Here is a 20,376-nt window from a genome sequence, read left to right as displayed (position 1 = left end):
GATTTTGAGATTTTACTCTATAAAAATACACATTTGCTGGTAAAGGAGAAAAGTAGAAAGCTACACAGAATTCTATTTTGTTGGTGGAGAAAAAAAAATTAAATTAACTCTGCTTTCAATCTGCAGTCTGCGTAATATCAAATGCATAAGAAGTCCAAGAAACAAGGATAGGCAGCCAGGTGAGTGTTCTGACTGATATCTCAAGAGTAATGATGCCCAATCTCCTTTGGACCTCATGAATGTGGCAGGGAAAGAGTCCAATTCCAGCAGCCCAGCTAAGGAAGGAACTAGCAATTGCATGTGACCAGCTGTCAAAGTATTGTATGAATCCATAATGAATAGAAGTTTACGATTATTCTGGGAAAGAAAAAAATCATTCTATGTCAAACTGGCATACACTATCTAAAAGACCACATACTGGGCGCCAAAGAAAACCACTAAGAAAATTCTGCCAGGCTGCTCAACACCTGAATGTCAGGTAGATGCAGTGACTGGCAACAGCCGCCATCTCAAGGTGCAGTACCTATAAATCAATAGTAAAATTGGGCATTTGTAGATATGCGCACACCAGAAGACACACACACAGAATGCTGTCCACAAAGTATGTTGTTTATGGGCAGTAGATGAGAGGAGGCTGGGTTTTTTTTGTCTTTATGTCCTGCATAGTGGGGAAGATGGAGGAAGGAAGCAGATGTTTCTCTACCTTTCTTCATCAAGAACAAGAAGATCTACCTGCCTTTGTATTTAAGTTCATTAAATTCCCAGATATTCTGTATATTGACAGGATCTTGTGCATCCTTTGACGAAGGTCGCCTTACGGGAGCCTGCAGACGAAGCCTGGCCATTTCGAATATGTCCTTTGGAGTCTTCTCTCTCCTCCTGCTTCAAAGATTTGTAAAGCAAGCAGTACGCAATTAACAACTGTAACATTCATGAGTCGCACAGAAATATTATTTAATATCAACAAAGTTCATGTCCTCTACTTATATACTGTATTTATTATTCCTTAAATAAAGCTATCAAAATTGGAACATGATTTTGAAAATAATGACACAGAATATTGTGCTATAAAAGGGATGAATTATTTAAATACAAAAAACCCTCATTTTATGGAATGGAGGTAAAACTGATGATCTAGTCAGTCTTTTCCAACCAACTGGTATGATTAAGTAATACATTTTGGAAGTAAACACAAGATTTTAAACAAAAAGTGAATGATTTTCTAAAAGAAATTACTTCTATAGCACAGTGCTATTCCCCAGATATAGCACTTTCCAGACACCAATTATGGCCTAGGAAAAAAGGTAATGAGATAAAGTCCTGTCTTAGTCCAAGACAGGGTACTGCAAAATCAAGTGTTACCAGTACAGGCACTCTTGCATTAAAATTAGCAAGATCGTTGAAGAAACTTGCACACCAGAAAAATAATATTTTATAATCAAGTTCTATTTTTCTATTTTTATTTCACTTGTGTATATTAGCGACCTAATACTACCTTTTAGGTACTGTGCAAAATGTAACATTCAGAAATGAAGATGAAAATCTCACCGTGTAATCGGTACATCATCATCACTAGCCACATTTAGCAACTGTTCCTGTAGTCGCCTCTCTTCACTACGAAGCTGCTTCCTCATCTCTGATAATTCATTTATCACATTCATTCTTTCCTCTGGAATTTAACACCAATAATTTAAAAATATAAGTGTCAGGGACAATATTGTTCCTCCTACTTCATAAGTGTAAAGTGAAAAAAAGAAGATAAATTGTTAATTAGGACAATGATTATATAAACACAAGACTCCCAGCATTTTGTATACTAGAAATTAGGGCAGAACTTGTATTTTGAGACAGCACAAGGATCAGATCCCAAAAGAGCAGAAAACACCCCAACTTAAACAGAAAGGGCAAAACAAAACTCCCCCCCACCTTTTTTTTTCTTTCTTTTTTTTTTTTTTTTAAATCAGCAGAAAATAGCCTTATACTAATTTCCTGAGATTAGCATGTCTACACAAGCCCTCATGGAGTTCCAGGGGCAGAAGACAGGAAATTAGGTGGTATCAGCAAGCACACCACCTCATTTCCATTTCCTGATTCTCAATGAAGAGTTTGAAAGAAGAATATCAGTCTGCTTAGCAAAGTCTTTTTCCTAAGCGTTCAGGAGCAGCTTCAACAAAGGACCACAATTTCCTACACATATTTTTAGTATGGGCTCATGTTGGCTTTTTAGACCTACCTTGGGTCTAACTAAGCTGCTTTTTGTCGTCAGCATTCTCCCACAAGTCAACACAGTTTTCTAAATCTGTTTTCTTAATAACCTGCTTAATAATTGCTAAAATATCAAATTATGTTTTAGGTTAGTTCTGGGCCCAGAACCTAGCAGAAAAGCAAGTTTTATTAGCTTAAATACTCAAATGCAAGCATTGACTCATGTTTCTTTATCCTCTCATGACAACTGGTCTGAAACAAGCAACAGCAAGAGCTGTTTTAAGAATTAAAAACCACTTTCTTTTCCATTCAGTGGTTAAGAGGAAAATCTCCCCACAATAGACCCAGGTACTGACTGCTAACAGTTAACAAGTGAAAATAAAATTAGAGCTACTAACATTTGTAGGACATAACATACAGTTATGTTCCAGGCAATTTATGGTATCTTTTATAATTTGTAAAATAGCATCGGAAGAAAAATAACTGCTTTCCATGCACACATTGCCAATATAACCGACATTTAAGGAGCAAAGGAGATCCTCCTGGCAAGTCTGACTTCTAAAATCACCACTAAAAGCAAAGAGGAACAATCAGAGGATTAGGCAGATTAACAAAGGAAAGCAAAATGTAAAAGTTTGGAAAGAAATGCACTATCCGCTGTTAGTCTGATTTATTACTCTGCCAATGCAAAACTCTTCCATATGGCACATTTTGCAGTGTTCTGATCACAGCAGTTAAAATCTGTCCTGACTGAAAGATTCTAGCACTTTCCTTGGAGACTATTCCACTAGCAAAGAGTTTTTATGAAAAAAAATCCCTGATAAAGTCACATAAATGCATTTTTACTTTGTATTAATACTTGTGGTTATATTCATACATACCATACTAATACACTGATAATATTAACTAATAGAGAACACTACACAAAAATGCATGTTTTGGAAGACAACTCCTTTGAGAGCAAGAATGAAAAGTGAGATTTGTAAATGAGAGCAAGTTCATTGTAATAAAAAGTGAGGCTGCAATGAAGAGAATACTTACCAAATGCCCGCAACTGATTTCTTCTAGCAGGGACCGGTGGAGAAGGAGCCCTCGGCTGTAGAGGATCCTAATGATTGTAATAAATATAAAATATTTCATCTCAAAGTAAGTAACTATATCAGACATATTTCCTTATTTTTTGTCCAATTTATGTTAACTATGGAAGAAAGAATAGCAGCTTGACCAGCTGTTAGCTCCTATGTTTTTTTAAATCTGATCTTTAATTGCACAAACCAAATTACTGTGATAATAGACACTGTTCAGAGATCTGGACACAACTATATCAGGTGCAGCAAAGACATACAAATAAGCTGACCTTCCAGAATATTCTTATCATCTAGGAAAAACAACAAGTTTAAATAAGGTTTAAAGTCTTATTTAAAACATTTTCTGAAACTCTAATATGAAGTATTTTGCTGAGTTATCACTTCCATGGCAAATTCATTTTTAAAATTCTTTGCCCAGTTCATAGGGAAAGTTGCTAAAAAACACCCTTTTCAATAAAGATTCAACAGTGTAGACTGGGAGTCAAACTTCATAGACAATTATTTAATCTACTCTTCAAAGGGCAAAAAAAGAAAAAAGAAAGTTGTACTAGGGAAGATTAAATCAAGTGAAAGAACTGAGTGGTCTCAGGACCATGATTATAACTCAAAGCTTTTGTGATGCAAAGGAGAAAGATGATGCATATTAAGACTTAACTTTTTGTACCTTGAGAAATAGAAATATAAACCAATACATCTATAGCTAAGCATCAACATTACTCTCAACGTTTGAATTAAGTTCTTTTCTGAGTGAACACAATGAAATGCCGAGTTAGAAGCAAGCTTTCTTGTCCTAACCTTTGCATCCTTATAATCTTGGTAAGATGGACAGAGAGCATCTATGCTCAAAAATAAGGTGTTCATCACTACAGAAAACATGCATGCTGTTCAATATTTTGGACAAAATCAAACATTTTAACTTTTGGCCTAAAAGGCTGGCTGATATAAAGACTATCTCCAGTTATTCATGATATTCCAGTGATAACTGTCAAACAGGAAAAACCTGGTAGGATTTCATATATTTTAGCATCTTAATTAAACCAGTAAATGTTGGCTATAAAAGAAAAATCATACTTGCGCGTAATAAGATATGTGGCTTTCAGCAGAGGAAATTCTCTCTTCTTTTCTTACTGATTTGTTCTGAAGAGCAGGAATGACAGGAGAAGGTTGCCTTGATAACTGAAAACAGGAAAGTAAGATTAAAGCTATACTGCCATAGATTCTAAATAAAATATTATTTTTGAAAGGAAGAAGCTTGTTAACATTTTTCAGTAGACAGAAAAATGGTTTTGCTTAACCCTTAATGGAAATATGTTTTTATTTATCTTGCTTTAAACTTTTAACTCAATAAAATTATTGCATGGGTTATTTCATGATTTTTTTTTCCAACTGGAGTAACTTTAGTATTTTTTTTCTCTGATGTAGTTTTTTAAACTTATGTTTAAGTTACATATCCTCTTTTCCTCCAGCTTCTTCCATTGCATTTGTCTACTTTAGAAAAATATTGTACAGAAATATAAAAGAGAGCCAGTCCTATTTACTTAGATTGTGTCCATCAGCATTCTGTGATGGACTTCTTATATCTTCCAGGTCAAAGGAAAATAATTAAATTACAAAGAAGAACACTGTTAAAGATGAACAGGCCTCTAAATAATACTAATTTATTTGTATTTAGACCTCATCATGGCCATGGTATTTCAGAGCAGATATAAAAATCAACTATAGAATGCAGCTTAGCAAACATGGGCTAAGTTTGAGTAAGTTTCCTTTTTTTTTTTTTTTTTTTTAATGCAAACTTGATCAGCAACAGACTTTTCCACTGTGATAAGTTAAATTTTTCAATTAGCAGTCTGTGTGTGTGTGCTAAGTATACTGTAGCTAGAGTGACTAAGAGGGGAACAATACTGAAGGCAGATCTCTAAAAAATCCACAATTTCTTTAAAATTCAGTTATTTTTAAAAGTTAGGAAGAAATATTTATAACTTAGAAAGTCACTGAAGCATACCATCTTTTTCTCCTCTTCCATCTTTGCAATTTTTTCTCTCTCATAATATTGTCTAAGTAGTTCATCTTGCTTTTCTTCTTCTTCTTTTTTTCTTTTTTCTGCCTCTTTTCGCCTCTCTTCAGCTAATCGAATTATTTCTTCATTTTTCAATCTTTGCTGTAATGAAAACATTATTAGTGCATGAAAAAAAGACTCAACATTTTTAAAAATTACCTTTTTGTTTGAGAAGTTGAAAGTAACAAAGTGATTAGAATGAAATGAAAAGCATATTTCATTAGACTGACTTCAATCATTCAAATTAAAAACTATGCCATGCAAACATCAAACATCTGTAATTCTTCCCCTGCTAACATCAGTTCAAACTAAACTGGAGGAATCATTTCCAAGTTCAGGTTCAAATAAAACATGCTGCAAACATGCACTATCCTATCACAAGCCCACAGAGAAATATCAGCCTCTGGTTACAGTTTTACTCCTGTGTCTGTGAAAAGCAATAATGTAAGTTAAGTTTCCCATACTATACTAGCCCAGCTCTGTTATCTAGGTAAAGGTAAGACTGACTCAACTCATTTGCTCATACAAAAGAACAGGAGAGAATACAAGCTAAGTGTTCTGTCTCAGAAATCCTTAAGTCCTACATCTTCTTTCATAAACATGCAGTGAGTGAAAGATTTTTCCAGCTCTGATAGACTTGTGCCCTTGTCCTACAGTTATTTATGAGATTCTGAATTATGAAAATTCACTGAAATTTCCAAACATGATAAATACAGCTTTTTGGTTTGATTTAAATCACAACATTTACCTCCATGAAAGACATTCATTACATTTGCTTGACATTTTTCCAAAATAAGTAGTATCATTATCTCAAAGATGCATTCCGGCCAACTCGAAAAAAAAAACGTTCTCTGAAATCTTTCTATATTCTTACATTTGGAATACAAATAATTCCAGAAAGGGCTAGATTTAAGAAACTAGCAAGAAAAAAGACACACACACACACACGCACCTTTTTTTTTTTTTTTTAATTTGGCAAAGCTTTTTAGTGCCCTCACAATCACTTTGCTTTAAACTGAAGAGCACCAATGTTGATCATACAACTAAACTATTTTTCTTAAAAGAATTAACAATATTTCAACTTGAAAGTATACCACTATGATTGGGGAGAATGTGCTAATTAGTAGTGACAATTTTCTAGCTCTCCTCTGGCTAATACAGACCTTTTTTTTCTTTTTTTTTTTTTCTTTTTTTTAAATAATGAAGAGAAAGCCACAGTATACTTCTCAGTTTACCTTCCTCTTCCAGAAGTCACAAATCTTACAAACAGTTTAGGATTAAAAAAGGTCAAGATATCAAAATACCATACCTCCTCCTCTTTCTTTCTTTTCTTTTCCTGTTCATCTTCATATTCCTTTTGAATTCTCATCCTCTGTTCAGCTAGTCGTTTTTCTTCTTTTTCTTCTTCCATTCTAAGTTTTTCTCGCTCTGCTTCTTCCCTAAGTCTCTTTTCTTCAATCTAGAAAATAGACCAAAAAGTATTCAACTGTCAATAGCCAGCAATAATCTGATAAACAACATTTACCATTGTGATATTCTGTGGATTCTTGTAATCCCTACTTGTGAAATCAAAGAGCAACTGAAAGAAAAGTTCTGTGCATTCTTTACGTTTTTGGCAGCACTGTACATAGAAAAAGCTTCTAAGATCATCTTTTCTTTCTAAGAGATCCACATTAAACTATTGTGTAACATTCATATTCTTTAAATTATCTAGATTTCCTTAATACTTAATTCTTGTGGCAGAAGATTATATTCAAAGTATCATACATAGACAGAAAATGATAGAAAAACAATCAAGTTTTATACACGCATCAGTAAATAATAATTATCTCACTGTTTTAATAAATAGGCATTTGTATCATGTTAACTTGTAGAGGGCAAATGTCTTTGTTTCTTTACATATTTATGTATGTAAACTTGTACTGTATGTACAGTCTGAGAGCTCAAAACAGTATTTAGAGAGTTATTTTTAGAAGAAAAAGGCAGAATCTAGGTTAATGAAGCCAACTACTAATAGCATTGCTTTTATAGGCATTCCTTATCTAAGCCAAAATCTGAGAAACTCGATAGCAAAAAGCTCTTGGTACACATCGTGTGTACAGAATTAGCTATGAGTGGATAAAGTCTCTGGTAAGCAGTTTCTGATTATTTACCTTGATTTTTAATCCTTCTCTCTTTTTTTTTATTTGACAACTGGCATGAGCATTTACCTGTAGGCGAAGAAAGTTCTTGTATGACTCTTGCCGCTTAAGATGCTGTGGAGATGGTGGCTCACCAAACACATTACCTCGAGCAAAAGGAGAGGTCTGTGCAAATGTACAACCTAAGAGGGGGAAAAACACAACAAAAAAAAAAGTTTTCCACGTGAAAATCTAGAAACTTGAGACAGCAAGCCAAAGTGAAGAAACAGGAATCTGAGAGACTTCTTTCACAAGGCAGCTTATGACATCCATTATTCAAGGCTTTATTTGAAAACAATAGCTATGATTAAAGTTTTTAGATTGTCTGCCTAGAATACTATCATGTTTTAACGGCTCAATTAACAATGTTTGAGCTAACTTTCTTTTTTTTTTTTCTTTTTTTCTTTTTTTTTTAAACAAAGTAACACCTACAAAGGATTTCAGGATATCAGGAAACAGGTCATTTATTCTACTGACCAATCTACAGTTGGGCTAAAAAAAAAAAAAAAAAAAAAAAAAAGTAGCATCTACAAAATTTACCTCTAAGTTAATTACAATAGTTACGTTTTTACATTTCATAATTTTATTTCTTGCATTTACTCATACTTAGCACATGTAGTTCTGTTCCTTAGAATTTATTCAATCTTTAAAAACAGACTATTTATCTTTTTTGCACCCTTATGGAATAAACATTTAGGTAGAACAGCAATGGATGCTACAAAAAATAAAACAAAGATGGTAAATAAAATTCAAGGGACTTCAGAAAATTCAGTTTTGCTAGCAGAAGGTGCATTCTACACCATGAAGTTTGAAGTGTCAGGTCTCTTTCAGCTCAGCTACCTTATCTACCATATTGGAAGCAACATCAATAGCGAGAGGTTGCCAAGTTATTCTCAGCCCTGAGTCAGGAATCCATCATAACCATACAGTCCCAAAAGCTCTAGAAAGGAGGAATAACTCAGATACCATTCAGAAAAGCTTTTGCAAAATAGGATTGCTACAGGAAGCGGAGGAAAAATGAAGCAAGTATAAGAGAAGGAGAGAAAGTTGTGCTGACTTTTCACCTGACATAGCATGTTCCTCATTCACGTCAAGTTTACACATCTTTGAGGCACTATTCATTGGGGAAATTCTTATTTTCAAAAATTTGAAATGAATATAGCCATAGCTGTTCTCATGTTCCCCCTTTACTTTTCCATTATGGTGGCTTAAGACCAAAGTCAGATGTAAGCAGAAATAACATCCCCACTTAACTCCCATGGGAACGCACATTCTTACTGCTACAACCTAGCCTTAAGAGTACGTGCTGCCTAAGCTTAAATAACCTGGTACACATTGAGGTTGATATTCTTCTTCTTTATATGGAATCACAGTTTAAATGCTTTCAAAATATAACTAAATTTACATGTGCCTCTTTCAGGATGTATTTATTTCATACACGATATAAACCACACAGGAAGTCAGAATGAAGCTTATATACCATTTAAAAAGCATGGACAAGATAGACAAGTTACTATGGAATATGTCCAGGTGTGAACTTTTTGTGTATCAGCTACTCTCCTGCAAATTTCTCTTTAAGGGGAAGGAAAAAGGAATTAAAAAATAACAACCTGCACCAGGCCACTTAACTGTCCGACTATTCGGTTAGAAGGTTCAAGACTGATTCACATCTCTGGTCTGAACCAATCTCTAACTCCTGACCCCAAAATGAGTGCTCCAGCCAGGGAACTCGTTGCTATTCTGCATTTTTGCTTTATCAGTTTTGCTTGTTTCACTTCCTACTAAATGGTTAAATTTACAGTACACTAGGGAGAAAGAGCGGGGGGACAAAAGAAAATTGATTCTACAGTCAGGACACTGAGTTGCAATCCTGTGAAGTCCAGGTCCATGCTCCAATGACCACCTAATTCTTTACACAGAAGTTCTGCCAGGAGAAAGAGAGGCAGCATCTAAACCAACTTGAGGAGACCACCACAGATCCTGACCCTTGCCCAGCCAAGACTGGGGACACATCTTGACCTCTCTTATTTGGATATTTCATGCATATGAAGAGAGAGAAAGATGCATTCTTTTTTAAATAGGAAAAAGAAAAAACAATAAATTCTGAGAAGCTGGAGGCAGTGCACAGGGCTGCACATGTACCTAATTTATGTGTTGGGGTTTTTTTGAACTTGTTAACCTCAATACTGTACCAATTTCATCTTAATTTATAACATCTTCCATCTGCAGACTTTCCTCCTTTTATTCCATCTTCTCTCCTATTATACAGTTGTATTTCACTGTTTCATTTCAAAGTAAAACACATACGTAAGAAGATTTGATTAGTTAACACTGAATCTGGAAAACTGATGTACTGATCCTGACTGGTACTAAAACAATTATCATTACTGAAGAAACAAATAGAAAAATACATTTTCAGAGCACACAATGACGACAATGAAAAACTTTGGGAAAGAATCACAATACTGACTCACACAAGTGAAAGGCACTAGCACTATCAGACGACTACAGGAAAGAAGTAAAGACACAAGAGAATTTTGATCACTTGAACCTATAAATAATTAGAGCTATAATAGAGTATTCTTAAAAACCTGCTATTTTATTTGTAGATGCTTCTGCGTTCTCAGGTCTTGGGGAGGCCAAACTTAGGTCAACAGATACAATAGCCCTTTTATCTTCATATAGTCTTGCCTCTGGATTATGATATGCATCTTCATTCTGCTTGTGCATCATATTCAAGTCAGCTAAAGGAAAGGGGAAATAACTGTTTACAATATTTTATTCCCACAAAAGGCATGTTCACCATAGATTCTCAAAGTACAGGGATGTTTCAGCAGACTCCATTTTTTCCAGACACACCAACTATGGGAACAAAAAGTTTAGGCAAAACCAATAATATATAAGCTATAGGTGAAATGTTAGTTATCAAGAATTCACAGATTAAAATGTAATTGCTTATATATTTACTTTGTGTTTCTTTTGTCAGATATGATTCTTCACAGCAAAAACAACCCCTAGAAAATGCTATGAAAACAAAGGATAAAGAGCTCAAAGACTAAAAAGACTAACAAGTCTGTGTTGACATATATGTGTTTAGAAACTACACCTTCTTCTATTTGCTTAAAGTTGTAAAACATGAGTTTAGCACTACATCTTAAGTACTGAATTTATATTCCATTTCATTTCTATTAATGGCGATGACCGCAATAAACCATTAATGTGTTTTTTGGTTTTCATGTCTTCAGTAGTAATCCAGGTGTGGATTTCATTATGTAAGCAAAACAATGTCATTTAAAATTTTCACCAAAATTTGCATTGAACATATTAGTTAGCATAAAAATCCTGATCAAAGTTATTAATGTCAGCTAATCTTGAAATGTTCACCACACTACATCTAAAAATCCCCCCCCCCCCCAAAAATACACCCCACAGAGTTTTTGGATTATCATCTTAAACAGTGTTTCTGATAATTATAAATTACTGTAGTTATTTAAACACACATTCCAAGAACTTTAAATTATATTCTTCTCTGTAAAGAAGCCATTGCATATACCAGACTCCCTAAAGTATCTATACAGATGTTTTTCAATAGGATAAAAAGACAAATTGTACTGCGTAACATACAGACACGGCAGAAACGGCATGTTACATGCTTGATGACATTTGACCCATAGCTTATTCACCAAGTTGTTAAACTATGGTGGAAAAAATAACTTTAAATGTGTAATAGAGGAAAGCAGGCTAAGAAATTTCTCTCTCTTGGTTTCTCTTTTACAGACAGACATAGGCTTCTCAGGAGGAGGAAATAAAGCACAAGCCAATTGAAGTTACCCACATCTTCCTCTGAGCCATCCACCCACACCATACCAATGGCTTGGAGAAAGCAGTGTAACCAACCCAGACACTTAAATGAAGTGCTTAAAGTTAGGCAATGTGAGCACCTCTATGCCCTCTGGGAGCCTAAAGGCAAGATTCTAAATTTCTTATCTGGCCACACAATTAAAAAAAAAAAAAAAAAAAAACCACTTTATCTTTTTTTCCCCTCAAAGTACATCATGAATTTAGCAATAGGCCATTCAGATATCGTCAGTACTCTAAAACTAAATATTTATATGCACAAACTGTGATCCAGCAAGTTTTCCATACTTTCAAAGTTCTCGTATTTTATCATCAAAGCACATATTTGAAATTAAAAACCTAATCATAATATTAATTAATACATAATATTCTAATAATATTAAATTCAATTGGCTTCACATTAGAAATTAATAGCTATAACGTTATAAATTCTCTTTCACTTTAAAATTTATCACTTTTATTTGTTTTGGACTATAACTATTAATGCTCCTACTAGTGCAATTTGGCTTGCCACCAGATTACCCATTTCACTTCCATTATTCTGTAGATTAATTGGAAGTATTCAAATTCACTGGGGATAGGAGGAGGAACAGAAGTTCCAAGTCCGTTTGACTCACGGTTTTAACATGCTCTGAAAACAGTTATCCTCTTGGATAACACAGAATCATGAAGGAGGACAAACACACAATGCTGGAATTAGAGTCATCTGATGAAAAGTGCTGCCTTGCTTTAAAATTCACGCACAGAAAGTCTGCGTCAAGCCTGTATATCACTTCAGCTCTCAAACAAATCCATCAGTTGTCGAGCCAGTACAGCTCCTTGAATGAGAAGGTGCTAAAGGCAAGAATGAAGAGGGCTGGAACAGGCCAGCAAGAGATAATTACTGGCCTAGTGTGACGCAATATAAACCCTCAAGTCTGGGGAATCAAAAATGAGCATGAAATGAAGCAACCACCATTAAGGGCATTTCCAAAACAGTTTTGTAGACTGTGTGGGATAGAGAGCGTATATAGTTCAACAAAGAGAACCTTTGGCACCAGAATGAATTTAATGTTAATAATTTTATTTTGAGATAACTAATCTAATTGTACCTATTGAATACTGTTTTATTTTACAAAAAAATATTGCTGCAGGGTTTTCTATAGCAACAGAAACTGTACCTCTTCCAATAAGTAGAGATTTGCCTAATGTAAGGACCAAGTTCAGGAGCCAGAATCAGGAAGATTAAAATCAAATTACGTCTACCACTGATTTATTAGAAGGTTTGATAAATCACTTGCCTGGATTACAGCTATCCCCGAGCTCATTATCCCCTCTTGTACAAAAACAGCACTTGAAAAAACAAAAAGCCTTAGAAATCATTACTGCTGACCGACTGCTATTTATGTGGCCATCTACCAGCAGTGTTGCTTGGTGAAATTTAAATATATCACTCAGTTTTATGTATTTGTCCAAACACATTCCCATTTTCCATGTCACAAATAAGCCAAGACATGACTTTTCAAAAAAAAAAAAAAAAATCCAGTAAAATGTTTAAATAAAGTCCTCACAACAGAAGTCTAGCACATTTGTATTGCAGACAATTGACAGCTTGCTTTCTCTCTTCTCCCTTTACTGTTGTTTCCTGTCTTCACTGATAATTGACATATCTAAAGCTCCTCATATGGTTCAGACTGTACCATGCAAATGATTCCACTAAAATCAAAGTAATTACTCACTTAAACATTGCTACAGTGAACCTCCTTGAAAAAAGTACTTCTATTTGCCAATAAAGTGCTATCAGTGTTACAATACAGAGAATAATATGTCTAAATAGTGCTTTACCAGAGTAAGAAAACATCATTCTTAAAAAGACAACCTGTAATTTTGGCAAACATACTTATCAGATTTCCTTTTGCATCTCTGAGAGGAGCGCCACCACCACTTTTTCCCCAGGGATTGTAATTCCTCATTTCAGCTTCTAACTTGGCTTCATAGCGTTCCTTTTCCTCTCTCTCTTGCCTGCGTCGTTCCTCTCTCTCTCTTATCTAAAAGCAAACAAAAAGTCAGTCACAGAGAAACATACAGATACACACTATAAGACTTCCAAGTTGCAGAAATATTCACATTTGACACTCGCAGTAGAACAAAAGTCCCAAATCCTTGGATTTTGTGATACAGAAATTTATAACGGCTGAAAATTAAACAAGCAAAATTTCACAGAATTCCAGTATTTGCTTTTCTCAATCTGTTATGTTTTCATTTACCAAACTTTACATTAGGGGTGACTAGAGATAAAGACTTATCAGTAACTGTCCTAACAGAATGCTTTATAATTCTACAACCATTTCCGCAGTAATACAAGACAACGTTCGCAAATAATGTACAACTGTTTCCATGGTTTGTTCATATTTCTCTTCAAAATTAGCTTAAAATTATTTAATTAAGTCTCCTAATAAATCCAGGCAGCATTTATAAATGGAACAACTGTTAGAAAAAGCCCAACTTCTGTCCAATGCTTTTAAAACATTGTCTAATATTTTTGTAGATGAAATATGTTAATGTAGTAAGTATGCATGTTCCTTCTGTGCATCAGATAATAAAGGCTTCTCTTTATCAGGTAGCCAGATGATTTTATAAAGATGCAATGAGCCAACACAAAGACCCATCTAGCCATGTAGAATGTTTCAAAAAATGGTCAGTCATGTTTGTCTATAGGAAAAAAAAGGAGGGGAAGGGGCAAATAGAATATATTCTGTCAGCTCTCAGTGATAAGCAGCATAATGACTTTGAAAGACTACATCAGAAGTTGTGCCAGGCTTATTAGACCTTTACGTCCATTTGTGGAGTCCCTCACAAGATAAGATGGAATTTATTTCTTAAGACTATAGGGAGAAAAAGTCTTCAGCAAAGCATAAGGACAAGTATCAAACACTATTCCTAAATGATTATTTTATTCTTAAATCGGACTTGATTGACAGGCTCTCCTTTATCACTGTACACAGTCATAGCTAGAATAAGAACATTTTTATGGAAATTATTTACCTCCTCTGAAGAACTACATAAAGAAGAGTGAGAAAGGAAAATGTTAGTGCCAATGTACTGGGTTCTAGCAAGATCGCTCTGAAATACTCTGTACAGTCTTGGCCAGACATGTTCTAAAAAAATAGAAATTCCAACAGGTGCAGCAGCAAAAGGCCACTAAAATGAAGAGGCGACTAGAAAGCCTAATGGATGACAGGCAGCTATAGAAACCTGTTTATTCTACCACAAAGGAAGCTGAACAGAGATAAGACTGCCACCTACAAACACATTAAAGCTAAACATTAGGGAGGCCTTTAAACTCCTGTCCAAATGAGCATGAAGAAATTACTGAAATTAGAGTCTTCCTAATTATTAGAGCAGTCATGCTCTAAAGCAATCTTTCAACAAGGATATCAGAGCAAAACAAGTCATTGCTTTTAAGATGCAGTTTCTTCTTATGTTCACGACAGGAATTATATATAATATTATATTATATAAATGCCTGGAACCAATCTAACTGTTTGCTGTCAGTCCTAACCTTCTCTGTGTCTCTGACAAAAAGTGAAGAGCTTACTGTTCACCTAAAGAGCTAAAGTGGGCTTGAGGAGGGTCAGATGAATGGGAGGGAGGAAGGGAGGAAGGAACAGAGAGCTGCTAAGAAAAGTTTTTAACTGTAAGTTAAGTATAAATATGTTTGAAAGAGTACTACAGTTACAACCACTGTATATTCAAAAGAAAAAGAAGAAAATGGCAGTGGCTTTATCACTCAGTACCTGCTGTTGCAGTTCTTGTTGGTAAGATAACATTGCCTCTTTGGGAGGCTTTGTTTTTTCTTCAGAAACTACTCCTACGCTTCTTTGTCTATCTGCTGTATTCCTCTGTCCGGTGTTACTTCTGAAATAAAAGCACACACATATAAAAGAAAAACATCACAGGGTCCAAAGGGGGGGGGGGGAAATCCCTGTCTGAAATACGCAAGAACTGTTGTTGCTTTCCCACAGCCTGGCAGTTTATCATCTCAAATATTTTCATATTATAGTTTAGGCAGGAATGCTTGATTAGAAGTTTGGAGAGCTGTCTTTAACACACTTTACTTCAAAGGCCTATCCCTTGTTAGAAAACTACTCCCAACATGAAATGCATATAAGATGAATACAAATAATACTTACAGGGATTGCTCTGCTGGGGCTTGGCTTGAAGGAACATCCAGATTAGGTGTGGGTTGCATTCCCATCATAGCTGTGCCATCTACACAGTAAAGACAGCTATTTTAAATTTGAGATGCTCAAAAATAAACAATTGCCATTACTTAAAAGAACACAGCTCACTGCTCAAACTCTGACTGCAGGATCAGTCAGAAAAGGACTCTAGACTTCTACAACGTTAAATGTAGCTACGCTTAATGCCCCCGAAAGCAAGAAACAACACCAAGACACAACTCCATCTCTTACTTTTAAAATTAAACCCTTTAAAATAATAAATTTAATTAAAACCTGTAAAAATTTACACATATCTTCATTAAGACACTCTACAGTGAACTAACATAAGAAATAACTAACTAAATGTACCATTTGTCCTCATGCTTTCCAAAAGCCTCCTCTGTTGTGAGAAGAGCCATACTGTCCAATTTATTTCAACTTTTCTATGAGGGTACCACAACAACATGTTTTACCTTAAAAGCAAAAAAACACCCAAAAATCTAACACATGCAAATCATAGTAGTTTGACTTGCTAAATCCTCATGGAGCAGTCACAGGGTAGATAAAAATAGGAGTTTTTAAAATAAAAAGTTGGATTATTTCATACATTTTCTTTAAAAATATTTAAATTTATATTTGAAATTGTAACACAGCCTAAACATATAAAAAATTATGAAATAATTTAAGTAATTTTAGAAAATGTTTTTATTACTGAATCTGTAATAATGGGAGAAGTAATGGTTAAGTACCTGAGACCAGAGTCTTTTCAAGTGATTAACAACATTTCTGGAAGCCATTGCCTCTTTTCCAGTTGCAGAAAACTGCTTCATTCAGAAACAACACTGGGGGGAAAAAAACTGCTTTTCCTTCTTTCATTCAGTACACAACTGAAAATTGGGTATAAGTAGCTGTTACTAGTTCTAAATTATTCATAATTTAATTAGATTAAAAACATTTATCTGAATCACACTAATCATTAACCCACCTAAAATCATCAACTTACAATATGCAAGATTGGGATCCAAAGGATTCCTAGCCCCATAAAAGTAATATGCATCATCATAAGGCGTTCTGTAGTTGTCCGTCAAAGCCAGTGGTGGAGGCGGTGGCATAACTGCAAGCCTTAAAGGAAAAAGAAACATGGTTTGTTTTATTGTACAACTGAAGAGAAACATCAACACAAGTAAAAAGAAAAAAAATTACTATGGGAAAAAATCTAGACGTAGCTCAATCTAAGACTTTTCATAAGTGTCATGCAGGAACAAGATATAGTAAGCCGCAGTAAGAAGTTAACCTTCCCTTAGAAAGTACACGATCCTATGCTATTCCAGAAATCTTAAAGAGCATAAAGCAAGAACACCTTCTCTGACTGGTTCAGTTAGTAATACTCACAGGTTACATCTGTAACAGCAAATAAAACATGCCAGGGATTGCTCTCTGGTCAAGGGACAAGTAGCATAGCACAGCCTGCGTCCACACGGCTAAGGCTCTTGGTCTCTTCCAAAACTGTGTAATCTCATCCACAATGTCTAGCGGAAACTGTCATTGCCTACACTAAACTCCTGAACTTAGCCCAGGCAGTGTCTGGGAGAGCACTCACTGGAATCGGCCAAAAATCACACCATGCCAGGTAGTTGAGGATCACAGACAGCACAGATACTATTCCGATAGTACAACTCAGTTATTTTGCACAAACAACCACTTAGAGAGAGCCATATCTGCAGATAAACCAGCCTCCCAAGATTTTTCCAAAATATAATACACTGCAAAGAAATAGGCATAAAAAGTTTATTTAGGGGCACTAGATAATATTTTGACAATTTATAAAAAATGTTTTTAAAAATATTTATTTCTATCCTGAGTTAGTTCCTGGGAGAAGGATGCACAGCACCATTGAGCTCTACCTTTCTATGTAGTAATAGTGTGCTTAACACTGAGCTTAATAGGCAAAAGAATGTGATGGTGAAGCACCTGGGAGCCACTATTTCACCAAGGGTGCTAGATAGACCTCTCTGAAAGTCTTCATTCATTGGTGAGATTGAAGGGATGTGCACAGCAGTTTGGAAAGCCACACCAGGCCTTTCGGGTGGTGCTTTCTCTTCAGAAGCTCTTGCCGTCAAGCCAAACTGCTTCAACCTATTTGGCTGAAGGAAAAAAAAAAAAAAGTGCAGTTACCTTCTTATTTCTATGAAATATTTTGAACCTCCATTTAGTTTGCGTTAAACACTTCACTGCTTCCCAACTGGCTGTTCAAATTAAAAAATTTAGCATATTTATCGCGGACTAACAAAAACCAACCACTAGGGCTAGTTTTTAATCCAAAAAAAAACCAAAAAAACAAAAACAACGTATTTTCATCGTTGGTCTGTAGTACAGGTATCTAAAGCTGCCAGTTTCCTACAGTGACAGTATTCTCATATTGTGTGTAGGAAAAGTTTCTGAAATAAAACCCCCCGCTAAAACTAAACTAGCTCATATTCAGTAAAAATAAGCATACACACAATGAGACTTTTTCCAATAAACATTTTCTTATGATACTGTTACTACACTTGTTAGGTCCTTCTGATTTTATTAGATTTTTCACCCATGACAATTATAGATTTTTTTTTCTTTAATGAAAGTATCAAATGTTTATTGATAACTGGCAGCCTCAGAAGAAGATCAAAGGCAACATGCAAGTAATGCAAAGGCATGCAAGTCAGGAGAGTTCCGAAACTGAATTATCACATCCAGAAAGCCCTTACACCAACTGCTATGCATAAATATTTTCATGTTCGTTCAAATGAGCTAATATAATAAAAAACAAAAAACATACATTTTTAAAGTAAAAATGGATTTTCTTTCTGAATCTACTGATCTTAACATGGTAGTGCTTCTATTAACATGCAGAGACAGTAATACCAGCACCAGCAAAATATTAGATCTCTAACAGCAAATTATGTCCCCTACATTATGAAAGTATTTCAGCAAAATGTTAAAGTTTACCTCCTCATCACTTAGCTGCAAGACAGTATATACAAGGAAGTTAGTACTCACCAACCATGAACTACAGAATTAAGATAAAAATTCTCAAAACCTACTAGACATGTATGTTTACAACATTTAACTCCAAGCTTATAAGTTTGAATACAGAATTTGCTAACAGATATGAGCTATAACAATCTCAAATTATAAAGCAGCCTACATACTTTTTTGCTTGTATTTTCAATTCCAGTAACTTGAACAGGAGAACGTTTAAGCTTGTCAGTAAGAAAGGCTACTTTAATGTGAACTGTTCCCAAAGTGCTCTAGATTTTAGCTCTACAGCTAGTTTAAGATGCACCTACGGTACAGGCGGTTTAACCTGGGGATTGCTTTTTTAAACAAGCAGTATAGATGAAGAGTCTGCTTTTATAGACTCTTAATCAGACATTTCTATTTAATCAGCCTGTAATTAATCACAAGATCTTCCTAATTAGAATCTCTCCCCAAGAACCAATTTAAATTTAACAGTGACTGCTGCTTAATAGATGTAGCAATTCTACATAATTGAAAGCTTTTGGTTAAATTAATGGTTTTAAAACATTATACATGTCCTGGAATTGCTCTGGTTGTTCATTCAACAAGCACTATTCAGTCTCTCTGAGTGAGATGCATACACAATATGGAGTGCTTCACCACAGCATACTTCTGGCTATTCAGGTTTGATTAGACAGGATCGGTTACATGAACTTAGAGCCTGCTGTGGCCAAAAGAGTGGGCATCCTCTGCTTAGTTTCTCTTCTTTCCTGCCCTGCTCCCAGATAGACACTCCAGCCCTCTCTCCTTCACCATCTGAATCCTGAATTAGCCAATTCACCTTTCTAAGCCAGCTATGGCAGCAAGAGGCCTGGATCATTGCCAGCTCACTGAGCTGAATTAGTTCACTAAAGGGATCAAACAAGCATCACAGACAGAAGTAGAGAGGACAGGAACATATAGCTAAACCAGGTGTAGGTGATCTCACTCCCTACTCAGGAGCGATAATTTTGGTTCTGCTCAGTTATTTATCTACATGCGCCCTCGGTCTCCTGCCTCAGATGTTCACTGCAGTGTTGACAGTATGTCAACAGCAATTCATTCATCTTCATTTTCTAGAAAATGAGAACTCCCTTCATGTCTGCTGAACTCTCCAGAAATGGCACAAGTGTCTATGTCTTAGCCTCCTCAAAAAACAGCACTATTTATCATTTAAACTGGCAACCAGATTTGCTTGAGAAAGCCCTCTATCCTGCGTGTCCAACAGCACATCTCTACTGCTCCTGGAAGCATTGGCTTTGGGCATTTATCAAACACACACATGCAAATCATACTAGTTACGTGACAATCAGTCTGCTACTAATATCACCGGTACAGATAATCTACTCCTTCTAGATATGTGAAAATCAAACTTCTTATTAGTAGGATAACCATCTTACTGAGAAAGTGCAGACAGTAGTAACTCTGCATTCACTCTTATAAGTAATACAGCATTAAAGATCTTGCTCTTTACAAAATTGCATACAAATGCTTGTAATCCTAAACACTGCATTTGATAGCCAAAAAAAAAAAAAAGATTACGAAGTTGAAATAAAAATTGTCACTGTAAACTGATTCAGCTGCAAAACAACTGGGTTTTGGGAAGGGGGAGGGGGCAGTTTGTTTGTTTGTTTACTGAAAAGAGCAAATTAGGCACACGGTAAAGACAGTCAGCAGCATACTTTACATTTCCACAGGAAGATTACGAATGGTTGCATATACAAGCTACCACTGGACACTAAATATCTTTT

The 20,376-nt window shown here is 35.2% G+C and overlaps 1 protein-coding gene across 5 annotated transcripts in view; it reads right to left on the bottom strand.

Moving 5' to 3' along the window:
• The window catches only part of CSPP1 (centrosome and spindle pole associated protein 1), a 66,629-nt gene that overhangs the window by 15,044 nt on the left and 31,209 nt on the right, over window positions 1–20,376 (bottom strand). For 4 of the 5 annotated variants that reach the window (XM_067290527.1, XM_067290528.1, XM_067290526.1 and 1 more), the window contains 13 exons: window positions 17,561–17,733; window positions 16,593–16,711; window positions 15,560–15,638; window positions 15,164–15,284; window positions 13,267–13,414; window positions 10,121–10,273; window positions 7,560–7,672; window positions 6,659–6,808; window positions 5,296–5,451; window positions 4,365–4,469; window positions 3,247–3,313; window positions 1,549–1,669; window positions 737–882 (listed from right to left, as the gene is read on the bottom strand). In XM_067290527.1, coding sequence (XP_067146628.1) covers window positions 737–882; window positions 1,549–1,669; window positions 3,247–3,313; window positions 4,365–4,469; window positions 5,296–5,451; window positions 6,659–6,808; window positions 7,560–7,672; window positions 10,121–10,273; window positions 13,267–13,414; window positions 15,164–15,284; window positions 15,560–15,638; window positions 16,593–16,711; window positions 17,561–17,733 — 1,651 coding nt within the window. The remainder of the gene's footprint in view (window positions 1–736; window positions 883–1,548; window positions 1,670–3,246; window positions 3,314–4,364; window positions 4,470–5,295; window positions 5,452–6,658; window positions 6,809–7,559; window positions 7,673–10,120; window positions 10,274–13,266; window positions 13,415–15,163; window positions 15,285–15,559; window positions 15,639–16,592; window positions 16,712–17,560; window positions 17,734–20,376) is intronic. The other variant, XM_067290529.1, reaches the window with a different exon arrangement.

Source organism: Apteryx mantelli, chromosome 2 (assembly GCF_036417845.1).
Source record: "Apteryx mantelli isolate bAptMan1 chromosome 2, bAptMan1.hap1, whole genome shotgun sequence".
In the NCBI taxonomy this organism is placed as follows: Eukaryota; Metazoa; Chordata; class Aves; order Apterygiformes; family Apterygidae; genus Apteryx; species Apteryx mantelli.
Note: the sequence above shows the minus strand (reverse complement) of the source record. Positions and strands in the feature narration are given on the sequence as shown.